Source organism: Bubalus kerabau, chromosome 18 (assembly GCF_029407905.1).
Source record: "Bubalus kerabau isolate K-KA32 ecotype Philippines breed swamp buffalo chromosome 18, PCC_UOA_SB_1v2, whole genome shotgun sequence".
NCBI classification, from domain to species: Eukaryota; Metazoa; Chordata; class Mammalia; order Artiodactyla; family Bovidae; genus Bubalus; species Bubalus kerabau.
In genome coordinates, this window is record NC_073641.1 from 16531950 (window position 1) to 16547643 (window position 15694).

The 15694-nt window shown below is 36.0% G+C and overlaps 1 protein-coding gene across 8 annotated transcripts in view; it reads right to left on the reverse strand.

Moving 5' to 3' along the window:
- Positions 1 to 15694, reverse strand: part of CWC27 (CWC27 spliceosome associated cyclophilin) — a 250306-nt gene that overhangs the window by 216570 nt on the left and 18042 nt on the right. For all 8 annotated transcript variants that reach the window (XM_055554539.1, XM_055554540.1, XM_055554541.1 and 5 more), the window contains 4 exons: positions 7915 to 8027; positions 4450 to 4593; positions 2925 to 3023; positions 2194 to 2297 (listed from right to left, as the gene is read on the reverse strand). In XM_055554539.1, the coding sequence (XP_055410514.1) occupies positions 2194 to 2297; positions 2925 to 3023; positions 4450 to 4593; positions 7915 to 8027 (460 nt within the window). The remainder of the gene's footprint in view (positions 1 to 2193; positions 2298 to 2924; positions 3024 to 4449; positions 4594 to 7914; positions 8028 to 15694) is intronic.

The following is a 15694-nucleotide window of genomic DNA, read 5'->3' on the forward strand; positions in this document are numbered from 1 at the left end:
ATGAAATAAAATTAGAAAGAAAACGTTAAATGAAACTTATAAATATCCTATTTTCAAAGCAATAGGACACAATTTATAAGAAGAAACATTCTCTCAACAGACAATATTACTTAGTATTCAGGGGAAATACACTAAGGATATATATTTTTAGCATAACATTAAATGTTTAGTTCCAGATGTTTTATATATTGTTGTTGTTATTCAGTTGCAAAGTCATGTCTGACTCTGCTAACCCATGGACTGCAGCACACCAGGCTTCCCTGTCCTTCACTATCTTCTGGAGTTTGCCCAAATTCATGTCTATTGAGTTGGTGATGCTATGTAACCATCTCATCCTCTGCTGCCCCTTTCTCCTTTTGCTTCAATCTTTCCCATTTCACATACTAGACTAAACTAATGACCAAAAGCCTATCCCGAAAACTACCATTAAATACACTAAGTCCAGCATGACAGAAATAATTAAAGCTTTTTGTGGGTTTCCCAGGTGGCACGCACAGTAAAGAACCTGCATGTCAACGCAGGAAACATCAGAATCTCAGGTTCTATCCCCAGGTCTGAAGATCCCCTGGAGGAGAGCCCAGAACCCCACTCCAGTGTTCCTGCCTGGAGAATCCCGTGGACAGAGGAGCCTGGCGGGCTACAGTCCACAGGGTTGCAGAGTCGGACACGACTCAGCAACTCAGCAAAGCACAGCATATTATCAAATAAGGATTGCTAAAAAACTAATAAACATACAGCTCTGAGGGTACTATAAATGGGAAGCAATTTATCTAGTGTCTGCCAAAATAATTTCAATATTTTAAAATTAGTAAGTTACACAAAATTATGGGGGGAGGGCAACAAAGTTAGCTAAGCAAACAGTCCGTGGGAATAAAAAACTAACTTTTGTCTTTTTTGACCCTTCAGATTAATACATCACAAGGAAGATAAATAGTAAGCTATTAAAACTCCTCTGAAATACTGGAAAAACAAAAGATCAGGCAATAAAAGGGGAATTTTCATTTCAAAATTTACTTAGATATAATCAGTAACTATCACATCACCCCTAACATATTTGCTATGAATTAAAAACAAAATATCCAACTTTTGGCTTTGCTGTCAAGATAAATCAGCGATGAAATATTATATCTCAATATAGTAACAGTTACTTTTCACCCAGATACAAATTAGTAAAAATAAATTAATACAAAATAAAAAGAAATCAAATAAATATATAGTTGTGTAAGAAGTTATTTTGCCACAAGATATCAACTGCCTATTAGAGTCTGGCTCATATTTGACAGTTTATAACAGCAACTTAACTTACATTATAGGATATCAAAGAAAGGAAATGAATATGTATTGAATACCTACACTATAGGGTATTTTCAAATTCCCCTTCTCATTTAAACTTTGTAATAAGCAGTTGCTATACTATAAATCTCCATTTTATAAGATGGGGAAACTGAAGCTCAAAGATCAGTAGACTTTGCTTCCTATAACTGCAGTAGGCAGGATTATACTTAAAGCTTTCTGAATCTGACACTTATATAAGTACAACAAAATCCCTAAAAAGGATTCTACAGTTCAGTAAAAGAGAAAGTTGAAATCTAACTCTCTGATACCTATTTTAATAAAACAGACAAAATTAATAATGTAAAGAATATTACTCACAGAAATACTGAAGAAATTTCTGTTATTAGAGAACTATCCTCAGGAATTAATCCAGAATACAGAAAGAACTTTATGTGTAAATATATTTATAATAAGGTTATTTTAATAACATCAAAAAAAGGAGCGAGAAAGTTAAATAATATTAACCATGCAGTCATTAAATCCTTCGTACTTTACTTTCTAACTTCTTTATCCTGAGCATGTATTATTGGAAAAACAAGTAAACAAACAAAAGTTTCAACAACTCATTTATATAAATAATTCTTGTGGTGGTCATAAATATTTATCTATTTATTAATAGATTTCATCAGACATCTCAGACAATACTTTTTTAGCTTAAGGTTTTAAGTTATACACTCTTTGAATATACAAAATGTACATCTAGAAAAAGAAACACACACAGATCACTGAGACATACATACTGGTCCACACTGGCCTCCCCCTAATTACTAAATAATTATTACAGAAGGAAACAAAGTGAACTAAATAAATCAGTGTTGCTTTTCAAGTTGAGGAAAAAAATCTTTCTATTCTGATTACTTTGTGCCTTTGGGTTTCAATTTCTTTACTTCCTCCTCTGGTTTCTCTTTTTTCGGCTTTTTTATTTCCCTTGGAATGATGTCATCAAAAGGATTAAATAAAACCTACGAAAAGACATATTTTGAAAATATTACTCAATTTTTTTAATTTCACAAAAAAATAAAACCAATATTTAATTATGGTGCCATTAGTATCTATAATTTCTCCTCATAGAACCAGTATAATGATATATATACTTCCACTTACATGGCCTCATTGGATTCTCCCAGTAATCCAATGTGCTACTAAGGAAAAAATGTTTTATACTTATTTAACAAAAGGGAAAGACAGTCAAGAAAACAATATATAGTTAGAGAGACAAGCTCAGGTATTTTTTTTTTTTTAACTCAGGTATCCTTACTTCAAATCAAATGTTCTCAGGTCCTTGTTTTCTCAATGAAGGATCGCTCTTAAATTACCAAAGACAACACTTCACTGGGCTAAATAAACCTAATTCATCCAGCTTTTCACTATGGAGTTTTTCATTCATTGGATTATCAGCTTAAGTTTCATCCTCAAATTCAAAATCTTCCATTAAAAAAATTCTTAATCAGAAATTGTAACTAAATTACAGAGCTAAAATCCAAGTTGTGATGTTAATTTAGTATAAAGCCTTCACCTGATAACTGAACACAAATATTCAATTTCTTTTAAGTGACAAAGTAATATATCTCTAATAATCATGCTCATACCTCACAACTTCTTATTTTATGTGGATTTCGTGGTCTTTCTTCATCATCAATGTCTACTTCTGTCAGGCGTAGCATGTTATATACTGTATCCCCTGTAACCTATCAAATAAAAAAGGAAATTTAATTGAAAATTATTAAATTCATTCTTTGAAATCAGGGAGGACTTTTGAAAATATTTTTAAAGTAATTAAAAAGGCATTTCATATTGTTACATAAGATTATATGTATTAAACAGTGCAAATAAAGCAACATAATCCTAAGGGGAAAAGGTTTGACAAACTTTAATTCCTCAATAAGATTTTTGGGAAATTTCCAATATATACCTAATGTCAGTTTTTACTAAAAACACAATGCCAAGTAACTTCCTTCTGAATGACTACGTTTTGTTCAAACATTATAAACAAATTTAGACTTTAGAAGAGGGAAGAACAAGCAAATAATAAAAACAATGTGGTAAGTGCTTTGAAGACATTATCATGCTTAATCCTCAAAACATCCTAAAAGTAGGTACTATCATTATCTTTCTTCTCTAGATAAGAAAATTGAGGCTGAAAGAAGTTGTAGATCCGACAGTGATGGCCTTTCTGACTTCTAACTACTATGCTATACTTTGCCTCTACTGTGTGAGTTACATAACATCGGTTGTAAACAGTGGTGCAGAAGGACAACCTAAATATCATTTTATTAAATACTTATTTTTTTAAATAACAGGGAGGAAAATCCATGAGTGTCAGACAACCTGTGTTGGAGTGGCTCAAAAGTATTAAGCAACAATACTGCATTCCATGTTTTTGGCATGACTCCTTTCATTCAATATTTAAAAAACTAAAATAATACCAGTTTTCCAGTTGTGCTGTTTGTTTTTTTCCTTTTCATCGGCACGAAATCCAGTTTTGTCTGGGATGTGGGGAAACCCTTCTAACTGAACCAGCAGAGGGAGCTGATACACTAGTGATGCCTAATATGCCTAACACTTGGGGCATCTGAGAGCACATTCATGAAAAGGGAGAAGCAGGAGGAGAAAGAAAAAACAAACCCTGCAGAATCCCTTTAAAAGAAAACTATTGAAGTGACCATCTCTGATATGGTGTTAAATGTCAGCAGGATTAAATAGGTACTATTCAAAGTAATATTTCAGGTAAGCAGTTTAAATGTTAACACAACTTCCACTTTAAACTGAAGGGAATTCATTATTAACAAAATAAATTTTAAACTACTAAATGTTATTATCTAAATGTCTTTCTAAAAACATTAAAACATATCAGCTGAGTGACACAGCAGTTAATAATAACGATTAAAACAATTTTAGAAAAAATAAAAATTTTAAGTTAAAAATCAATGACTGGCCTGAAACACACACAGAAAAACTCAGGTGGTCCCTCACAGCTCATTATAACAGGAATATGGAGCATTTCACCATTTTTAGAAATAATAAATAAATATCCTAGGGAATATTTTTATGAAGGCAGCTCTTAGGTAAGTTGATCACATACATCATAGAAGCCCAAGATAACTGCATACAAACCTTTCCAAAGATGGTATGCTTATTGTTAAGTTCATCAGCTCGACCCAGGGTAAAGAAAAACTGGCTGCCATTATCGTGAGGGCCAGCATTTGCCATGGCAACCAGTCCTCTACGATTAAAACGCAACCGTGAGTGGAATTCATCCTGAAGCATTTAAAAAAAAAAAAGATTTAGTGAATGTCCTCAGTTATAAGGCCCTTCATATTTCAGCTAACAAACAATGTCCCACACAACTTCTACTGATTTTCACATATAATCAAATCCAATATCTACAGTTCCTTCACTCTACTAATCTTGACTTTACTCACCTGTGTCTTCTAAATATACTCAAACACACATTTTTTGTGGAAAGTTGCCTACTTACACTGAGCAAGGGTACTCAAGGGGAATGGATTTCTGAGACATTTCCCTATTCTTCTCATCCCTCAGAGCCATCTAAGCTTTTAGTTCAGTTCAGTTCAGTTCAGTCACTCAGTCATGTCCAGCTCTTTGCAACCCCATGAACCTCAGCACAACAGGCCTCCCTGTCCATCACCAACTCCTGGAGTTCACCCAAACCCATGTCCATTGAGTCGGCGATGCCATCCAACCATCTCATCCTCTGTCGTCCCCTTCTCTTCTTGCCCTCAATCTTTCCCAGCATCAGGGTCTTTTCAAATAAGTCAGCTCTTCTCATCAGGTGGCCAAAGTACTGGAGTTTCAGCTTCAACATCAGTCCTTCCAATGAACACCCAGGACTGATCTCCTTTAGGATGGACTGGTTGGATCTCCTTGCAGTCCAAGGGACTCTCAAGAGTCTTCTCCAACACCACAGTTCAAAAGCATCAATTCTTCTGCGCTCACCAGTCCAACTCTCACATCTGTACATGACCACTGGAAAAACCACAGCCTTGACTAGACGGACCTTTGTTGACAAAGTAATGTCTCTGCTTTTTAATATGCTGTCTAGGTTGGTCATAACTTTCCTTCCAAGCTTTCAGAACCATCTATTTCTTTTTTCTCCAGGATAACTACTTTTGAGTCATTAAAGAGGCTTCAACGGGCTTCCCTTGTGGCTCAGTTGGTAAAGAATCTGCCTCCAATGCAGAAGACCCCAGTTTGATTCCTGGGTTGGGAAGATCTGCTGGAGAAGGGAAAGGCTACCCATTCCATATTCTGGCCTGGAGAATTCCATGGACTGTATAGTCTATGGGGTCACAAAGAGTCAGACACGACTGAGTGACTTTCACTATCACTTTAAAAAATAAGCCACATTATTAAATCTGAATTAATTGTTAGGGCTTCCCTGTAGCTTAGATGGTAAAATATCTGCCGGCAATGCAGCAGACCTGGGTTCGATCTTTGGGTTGTGAAGATCCTCTGGAGAAGGGAACGGCCACCCACTCCAGTATTCTGGCCTGGAAAATTCCATAGACTGTACGGTCCATGGGGTTGCAAAGAGTCGGACATGACTGTACAACTTCCACTTCACTTCAGGAGCTTCAACTATTCTCTTCTTGATCTTTTTCTGAATGTCATGAAACAACTGTTTTCTTATTTTAATTCAAAGAAGCTAGTGTGATTGTGTTAGGTGCTTTACTATGCTTTTTAAAGTTTTAAGTTGAAATTTCTTTGAACTGGGACTGGTTCCATTTGCCAGTTTTCAAAAAAAGCTGGAGCAAGCCATTCTAAGGTGGTTTTCTTGCTAGGGTAGGGCTACCTAACATTTATACCAGTCTCTTAGTTAATAGAAGACCTGATACTAGACTCACTTATAATATAAACATGTTTTATAATCAATGCTTTTCAGAAAGAAAGTTCTTTTCCTTTAATAAATTCTTCTCAAGAGATCTAAACTCAAAAGATCCTAACTCTGTACACTGTATTAAAAATGACCTAACTGAAAAATTTACCAGGCTTCCCTGGTGGCTCAGTGGTAAAGAATCCACCTGCCAATGAAGGAGACATAGGCTTGATCCCTGGTCCCGGGAAATTCCACATGCCATGGAGCAGCTGAGCCGGTGGGCCACAACTACCGCGCCTGTACTCTGGAGCCTGGCTACTGCACTGCTGAACCCATGCACTGAAAGGAAGAGAGCCCCCGCCCACCACAACTAGAGAAGAGCCCACACAGCAGCAAGACCCAGCACAGCCCAAATTAAATACAAGTAATTTAAAATTTTACCAACATAACTGTATTACCTGAATAAAATAAGCAAAAGTCTCAATTTAGAAAGGAATTGTCACAAAGAGCTATTCTGTTAACCAAATAATAAAGGAATGCTTCCTACCACATGGAGGCTCTAAAATAATGAGATATCTCAATTTTGTAAAATATAAAATAGTCTAACAGTGACATTTGAGATTTTTAAAACTATTTCACATGCTCTAAAGGCCATTATCATATGAAAATTAAAGCAAACAGTTCAAGTATTTTTCTCAAGAGTCATATAGTAGCCCAGTATAAAATTAAAGGAAATTCCAGACACTCAAATTCACATATTTTAAGAGCTACTAATGTTTACTAATAGAACATAATATTGATACCATAAGATTGATAAATAACCCAGCTTTTAGCCTTTACTTGAACCCACCATTATCCTTAATATCTTAAATATGACATTATCTCTCTCTTCTTAGATTTATGTTGGCAGTTAACAAAGCATTGACCTATTCTTGATTAAAACTTACATCCTTTTCTAACATTTTTTATGTTGCTTCTTTCTTCTATTTCCCCGTGTTATGGCATGCATTTTGTGATTTCTTATTAAGGCATCCAGTTTGTGCTACAAAGGTCTACTGTGTACAGTTTAAAATGAATTCTGCTCTGGACTGAATTATGTCCTCCTGGAGTTCATGTTGACACTCTAACCTCCAATGTGACTGTACTGAAGAGGAAAAGATACCAAAACTCTCTCTCTCCACCATGTAAAGACCCAGTAGAAGCCAGCCATTTGCAAGCCAGCAAGAGAACCTTCACAGGTGGTGAATGCTAGTACCTTGATCTCAGACTTCTTAGCCTCCAGAACTATGAGAAATAAATTCCTACTGTTTAAACCACCCAGACAGAAGTACTTTGTTATAGAGGCTCAAGTAAATTAATATAAATTCTACGTATTGTTAAAATAAAATGTTTTAAAATCAGATGGTGTATGCAATGTTCTAGAAATGTTTTACATGTGCAAAGTTACAGAGATCAGATAGTCAGATATCAGGAAAAATGTTATACAGTCTTTTCTCTGATTCACATTATTCTCATTACCACCTTTAGCTCCACCTGAATTCAATCTAGCATAAAACTCTGTGATAAGACAACTCAGAAAGAAAGCTTAATGGGGTAAGTGCTGCACTTATTCTGTATAATCCTAAATATGTTATAGACCCAATTTTGCGTACTAATGTAAAATGCATTTTCTTCTGGGGCTCAATCATTTCAATTAAGCAATCCAAACTGACTTGAAAATAAATTGTAAAATCCAATCTCACCTTGAATGGGACTCCATAGATAGATTCTCCACCAGTCCCTGTGCCAGTAGGATCTCCCCCTTGGACTATAAAGCCAGGCACAACTCTATGAAATATGGTGTTGTCATAATATGCTGGAAGAAAATAAAAAAGAGTTTACCATTCTCTGTTATTTCAGTGTTAGTATTAAGAAATGCAACAGATTTCTGAATGTTAATCTTGTATCCTGCTACCTTGCTGAAATCATTTATCAGTTCTAATAGTTTTTGTGTGGAGTCTTTGGGGTTTTCCACATAAAGTACCATGCCATCTGCATATAATGACAATTTTACCTCTTCCTTTCCAATCTGGATAACTTTTATTTATTTTGCTTGTCTAACTGTTATGGCTAGGACTTCTAATACTATGTTGAATAAAAGTGATAAGAGTGGGTATCCCTGTCTTATTCCAAATTTTAGCAAGAAGGCTTTCAGTTTTTCACCATTGAGTATTATGCTGACTGTGGGTTTGTTACAAATAGCTTTTATTATGTTGAGATATTTTCCATCATACCCATTTTGGTGAGAGTTTTTATCATGAATTAATACTGAATTTTATCAAATGCTTTACTGAGATGACCATGTGGTTTTTGTCTTTCTTGTTGACAAAACAGTGCCTTTTAAAATCACATCAAAAAATAAAATAAAAATACCCAGGAATAAACCTGACCAAGGAGGTGAAAGACCTATACACTGAGAACTATAAATCACTGACAAAGAAAATCAGAAATGATTCAAAAAATGGAGATATCCCACACTTGTAGGTTAGAAGAATTAACATTGTTAAAGTGGCCATACTACCCAAACCAATCTAAACATTTAATGTGATCCCTATCAAATTATCTATGACATTTTTCACAAAACTAGATCAAGTAACCCTAAATTTATACGGAAACACAAAAGACCCCGAAATGCCAAAGCAATCCTGAGGAAAAAGAACAAAGGTAGAAGCATAACTATCTCAGACTTCAGACAATACTTCAAAGCCACAGTAATCAAAACATGTGGTGTTAGCACAAAAACAGACATATAGATCAATGGAATGGAATAGAAGGCCTAGAAGTAAATCTACACACTGTGGTCAATTATCTTCAACAAAGGAGGCAAGAATAAACAATGGACTCTGTGGGAGATGGAGAGGGTGGGATGATTTGGGAGAATGGCATTGAAACATGTATAATATCATATATGAAACGAGTCGCCAGTCCAGGTTCGATGCACAATAATGGATGCTTGGGGCTGGTGCACTGGGACGACCCAGAGGGATGGTACGGGGAGGGAGGAGGTTCAGGATGGGGAGCACGTGTATACCTGTGGCAGATTCATGTTGATATATGGCAAAACCAATACAATATTGTAAAGCTAAAAAATTTTTTTAAAAATTAAAAAAAAAAAAGAATAAACAATGGAGAAAAGACAGTCTCTTCAGAAAGTGGTATTAGGAAAGCTGGACAGCTGCATATAAATCAATGAACTTAGAAAACAAACTCAAAATGGCTTAAAGACTTAAATATAAGACATCACACAATGAAACTAGTAGAAGAGAACATAAGCAAAACTCTGACATATCCTAACAATGTTTATCTAAGTCAGTCTCCCAAAACAAACAAAAATACAAGCAAAAGTAAACAAATAGGACCTGGTCACTTATAAGCTTTTGAACAGCTAAGGAAACTATAAACAAGATGAAAAGACAACCTACGGAATGAGACAGAATATTTGCAAAAGATGAGACTGACAAGGGATTAATTTCAAAAATATACAAACAGCTCATACAGCTTAATAGAACCAAACAACCCAATCAAAAATTGGGCATAAGATGTAAATAAACATTTCTTCAAAGAAGACATACAAATGGCCAACAAACACATAAAAGGAAGCTCAACATCACTAATTATTAGAGAAATGCAAACCAAAACCATAATGCGGTATCACATCACACCAGTCAGAATAGCCATCAAAAAGTCTACAAACAATAAATAGGTGTAAATGTAAATGTAATAAATGAGATAGTGTAGAGAAAAGGAAACCCTCTTACACTGTTGGTGGAAATGTAAACTGGTGCAGCCACTATGGAGAACAGTATGGAGGTTCCTTAAAAAACTAAAAATTGAGCTACCATGTGATCCAGCAATCCCACTCCTGTGCATATATCCAGAAAAGATAAAAACTCTAATTTGAAAAGATACACACAACCCCAATATTCATACAGCATTATTTACAATAGCCAAGACATGGAAGCAACCTAAGTGTCCATCGACAGATGGATGGGTAAAGATGTGGGAGATAGATACAGCAATATATATATATATATATCAGTTCAGTACAGTCGCTCAGTCATGTCCAATGCTTTGCGACCCCATGACGTGCAGTGCGCCAGGCGTGCTTGTCCATCACCAACTCCCGGAGTTCACTCAAACTCACGTCCATCGAGTCGGTGATGCCATCCAGCCATCTCATCCTCTGTTGTCCCCTTCTCCTCCTGCCCCCAATCCCTCCCAGCATCAGAGTCTTTTCCAATGAGTCAACTCTTCGCATGAGGTGGCCAAAGTACGGGAGTTTCAGCTTTAGCATCAGTCCTTCCAATGAACACCCAGGACTGATCTCCTTTAGGATGGACTGGTTGGATCTCCTTGCAGTCCAAGGGACTCTCAAGAGTCTTCTCCAACACCACACTTCAAAAGCATCAATTCTTCGGCACTCAGCCTTCTTCACAGTCCAACTCTCACATCCATACATGACCACTGGAAAAACCATAGCCTTGACTAGATGGACCTTTGTTGGCGAAATAATATCTCTGCTTTTCAATATGCTATCTAGGTTGGTCATAACTTTCCTTCCAAGGAGTAAGCGTCTTTTAATTTCATGGCTGCAATCACCATCTGCAGTGATTTTGGAGCCCCAAAAAATAAAGTCTGGCACTGTTTCCCATGAAGTGATGGGACCAGATGCCATGATCTTCATTTTCTGAATGTTGAGCTTTAAGCCAACTTTTTCACTCTCCTTTCTCACTTTCATCAAGAGGCTTTTTAGTTCCTCTTCACTTTCTGCCATAAGGATGGTGTCATCTGCATATCTGAGGTTATTGATATTTCTCCTGGCAATCTCGATTCCAGCTTGTGCTTCTTCCAGCCCAGCGTTTCTCATGATGTACTCTGCATAAGAACTTAAATAAGCAGGGTGACAATATACAGCCTTGAGGTACTCCTTTTCCTATTTGGAACCAGTCTGTTGTTCCATGTCAAGTTCTAACTGTTGCTTCCTGACCTGCATATAGGTTTCTCAAGAGGCAGGTCAGGTGGTCTGGTATGCCTATCTCTTTCAGAATTTTCCACAGTTTATTATGATCCACACAGTCAAAGGCTTTGGCATAGTCAATAAAGCAGAAATCACACGTATATCAATAAATGAAATATTTCAATCAAAGAATGAAATAATGCTATTTGCAGCAACATGAATGGACTAAAGATTATCATATTAAGTGAAGTCAGAGAAAGACAAATATCATATATTATCACTTACATGGAGAATCTAAAAAATGATACAAATGAACTAATTTACAAAACAGAAATAGACTAGCAGACGTAGAAAACAAACTTACGGTTACCAAAGGGAAAAGGGGGTGGAGGAAGGGAGTTTGGGGACTTCCCTGGTGGCCTAGTGGTTGAGAATCTGCCAATGCAGGGGACATGGGTTCGATACCTGATCCAGGAAGATCCTACATGCCATGGGACATGCACCACAACTACTGAGCCTGCGCTCTGGAGCCCACAGGCTACAACTAGCGAAGCCCATGTGCCCTAGATTTCATGCCTCACAAAAGAGAAGCCACTGCAATGACAAGCCTACACACTGCAACTAGAGAGCAGCCCCTGTTTGCCTCAACTGGAGAAAGCCCACACACAGCAACGAAGACCCAGCACGGCCAAAACTGAATTAATTTGAAGAAAGAGCTTGTGATTAGCAGATACAAACCACTATAGAAAAAATAACAACAGGGATCAATGGATAACACAGGACAGTATTCAGTATCAGTATTCAGTATCCTGCAATAACCTATAATAGAAAAGAATCTGAATCTATTTACCTATATCTATATCACTTTGCTATATATCTGAAATTAATATACTTTAATAAAATGAAAATTTATCAATGCCTAAAACTAAGTGTATCTATAATTAGAGTTAACACAACTGGTCACAAGATTTTTTTTCCCCCAGAATGTTAAATAGGCTCCTAAACCAAAATCTTCTCTTCCCTGCTGCTGCTGCTGCTGCTAAGTCACTTCAGTCGTGTCCAACTCTATGCGACCCCATAGACGGCAGCCCACCAGGCTCCCCCGTCCCTGGGATTCTCTAGGCAAGAACACTGGAGTGGGTTGCCATTTCCTTCTCCAATGCATGAAAGTGAAAAGTGAAAGGGAAGTCGCACAGTTGTGTCCAACTCTTAGCGACCTCATGGACTCCAGCCTACCAGGCTCCTCTGTCCATGGGATTTTCCAGGCAAGAGTACCGGAGTGGGGTGCCATAGCCTTCTCTACTTACCATAAAATATCTAACACAGTTTCTACAGAAACCACAGTATTGGTTGTTTTGGATGTACTTCAAGGATTCTCTCAAACTCTGGATACAGTTTTCAAAATAAAAATTGAAGAGGTTTTGGTATAGATCTGTGGTTCTCAACTAGGTGTAGGAGGAGCAGCAATTTTTCTCTGTGGCACATATTTGTCAATGTCTGGAAATATCTGGCTGTCACACATGGGAGATATTACTGGCATCTAGTAGGGAAAGGCCAGGGATACTTGTAAACATCCTACAAGGCACAACAAATCCCCACAACAAAGAATTACTAGCCCAAAATATCAATAGTGCTGGAGATTGAGAAACCTTCATAGAGATAAATAGCCTATTTCTTAATTCTCCCTCGTCTCCCCGCAGAAAATTAACTTACACAAACACTATACAAATCCAAAATATATCAAAATTACTCACCGACTGTAGGTCTGGCACCATCAGTGCACCCTTCTCAAGAAACAGTCAATAAATAAAACAGTAATCAACACAATATATAATTGAGTCACTGGAAAAGACTGATGCTGGGAAAGATTGAGGGCAGGAGGAGAAGGGGACAACAGAGGATGAGATGGTTGGATGGCATCACTGATTCAATGGACATGAGTTTGAGCAAGCTCCAGGAGTTGGTGATGGACAGGGAAGCCTGGTGTGCTGCAGTCCACGGGATCTCAATGAGACGGACATGACTTAGTGACTGAATAACAAATCAGACTCCCATTAAGTTTGCTAAATGACTGAAGATATTATTTATATTTATATATAAATACACTAAAAAACATATGAGATCATATATGATCCCTTAATTGATTGAGTTGGAGTCAATTATTGAGTGTAGTTATAATTTAATCACATGCTGATGACCAGAGATGGAACGAGCACAGTTCCCTAAAGACTTTACTGAGCTGCAGAACTTCTTGACACCAGATTTCTTATCAAAGAGAATGATAAATGTCTCCATTAATTAAATCATTTGAGTTGAATCTTCTATTATGTGAAACTGAACCAACCCAATTCATTCAACAACAAATACTTATCAAGTGCCTACTGTGGACCAGGCACTGTACTGATACAATTATTGACATAATCCATAAAATACCAATTACATGAGTACTTTGTGACACTTTATTAGCCAAAACATGACTATGGTTTACCATAATTCATAAAATACTATAATACTTTGGCTTGTTCACAGACACCCTTATAATTTTTCACATAAACAAGCTATAACTGGAAATAAAACTCACATTTTAAAAAAGTAACAACAAAGTAACAAGTAATCTAAAAACTGTATCCAGTTTGGAGGATGGATTGGAAGAAATAGAAAGGAAGATTAACTGATTTTTTTCCCCAATCCATTCTGAGTGAAGATCTGTTGCACTACATTCATATGAACTTCCAAGTATAGATAAGTTCTCTTTGGCTACAAACAGAAATTGTAAAAACCAAGACGTCTAAAAGTATTTCTCCTGTATTCCTAAGTAACCATTTACTCTGATTTACAATGTGTATTGCAGTTAGGAATTGTAAGTCTTGCCTCTCGTTGGCTGTAACCTGAAAACTCAATTTTCTTAAAAAAAAATTTAAATAATTGATGTACAAGATTACATTAGTTTCAGATGTACAACACAGGGATTCAATATTTGCATATATTGTGAAATGTTCACAGACAATAAATCTAGTTAACATCTACCACCACATAGTTACCAAATTTTTTCTTGTGTTGAGAACTTGTAAGATATACTCTTTTAACAACTTCCAAATATGGAATAACTATAGTCAATATGCTGCACATATAATTTTCTAATTATGAAATCAACAATATAAATTACTCATAGTGCTATGCTGAAGATTAAATAATACGGAGGCAACCTATAAATTTTCAAGTTCAACACAAATGTGAGATCAAACTTTAATATTTCCACTTAAATTCTACAAATCCATATTTAAATTTGAATATAAAACATACCCCAGCCTACTCAAAAAATAAAAATAATCAATTATGCCCATAATATGTAAGCAACAGTTTTTAGCACATGATCAGATTTACTTTTTCAAAGGATCACTTAAACTCCCGTAAGTTACAAGGCTGGATAGAGAGCAACTGTTGTCCAATCAAAACACAACTATGGCTTATCTGGAGACATACAGATTCAAGAATTCTCTAGAACAGGATCTATTAAGACTCCGCAATCTATTTGAGATGATGGAAGAGGGAAATGAAAGAGGTCTTTATTGTGTTTTCTCATTTTAAAATTACCCATCTTTCCTTTTCGTATTTCCTAGTAAGTCTTTCAGTGACGTTGGATTTTAACTTTAAACTTTTCTTTATTTTCCTAATTATATTCTTGTCGAACAAATGAAATTATTATAACATTATATATATTGAGTATAAATTTTCTATAGTTTCTCTACACTTTAATTTTGTATGCTATCATGCCTAAAATTCCAAATTTCCACATAATTTCTATATCCATTATTTCCACTTCCTTGTAATTTATTAATAATCACTGTTGAACTGTGCCTGCCTACCCACCTGCCAAAGCAGGAGACTAAAGAGACACGGGGTTCAATCCCTGAGTCAGGAAGATTCCCTGGAGTAGGACATGGCAACCCACTCCAATTTTTTTGCTTAGAGAATCTCGTAGACAGAAGAGCCTGGTGGCTATGGTCCATAGGGCTGCAAAGAGTCAGACATGACATTGAACTATGCACTTATAGCTTATCATGTGCTATAAAAGACCTTGCTGTTTGCAATGTTTGACATCCTTCTTAAATGTTTATGTATCATTCAATTAGTATTTTCAAGAGGTCTTACTATTTCATTACGTGTGTTCATAATAAACTCCTGAATTTTCTCCACTACTGAAAAAAGCAATTTACATGTACGTCAAACAGAAAATGAAGTTTCTATTTGGATGCTGAGTCTGCTATTGTCATTAAGTCTTGTATTTCTGGCTATAACAATGTATGGGTATAACAACATATTCTGACTAGTTATATTTCTGCTCAAGCACATATAGGAATTTACATTGCATTTTAAAATCATGTATATGTGTCTCTTTTAGAATTTGTGTGTGTGTTTACTTCTGCAAATATTATCTTTAATAACTTTTTACTTAAAACTCCTTTATGAGCTCTCTATTTTAGCCTCTTGGGTTTTTTTAAACAAATATTTTAATTTTGTAAAGA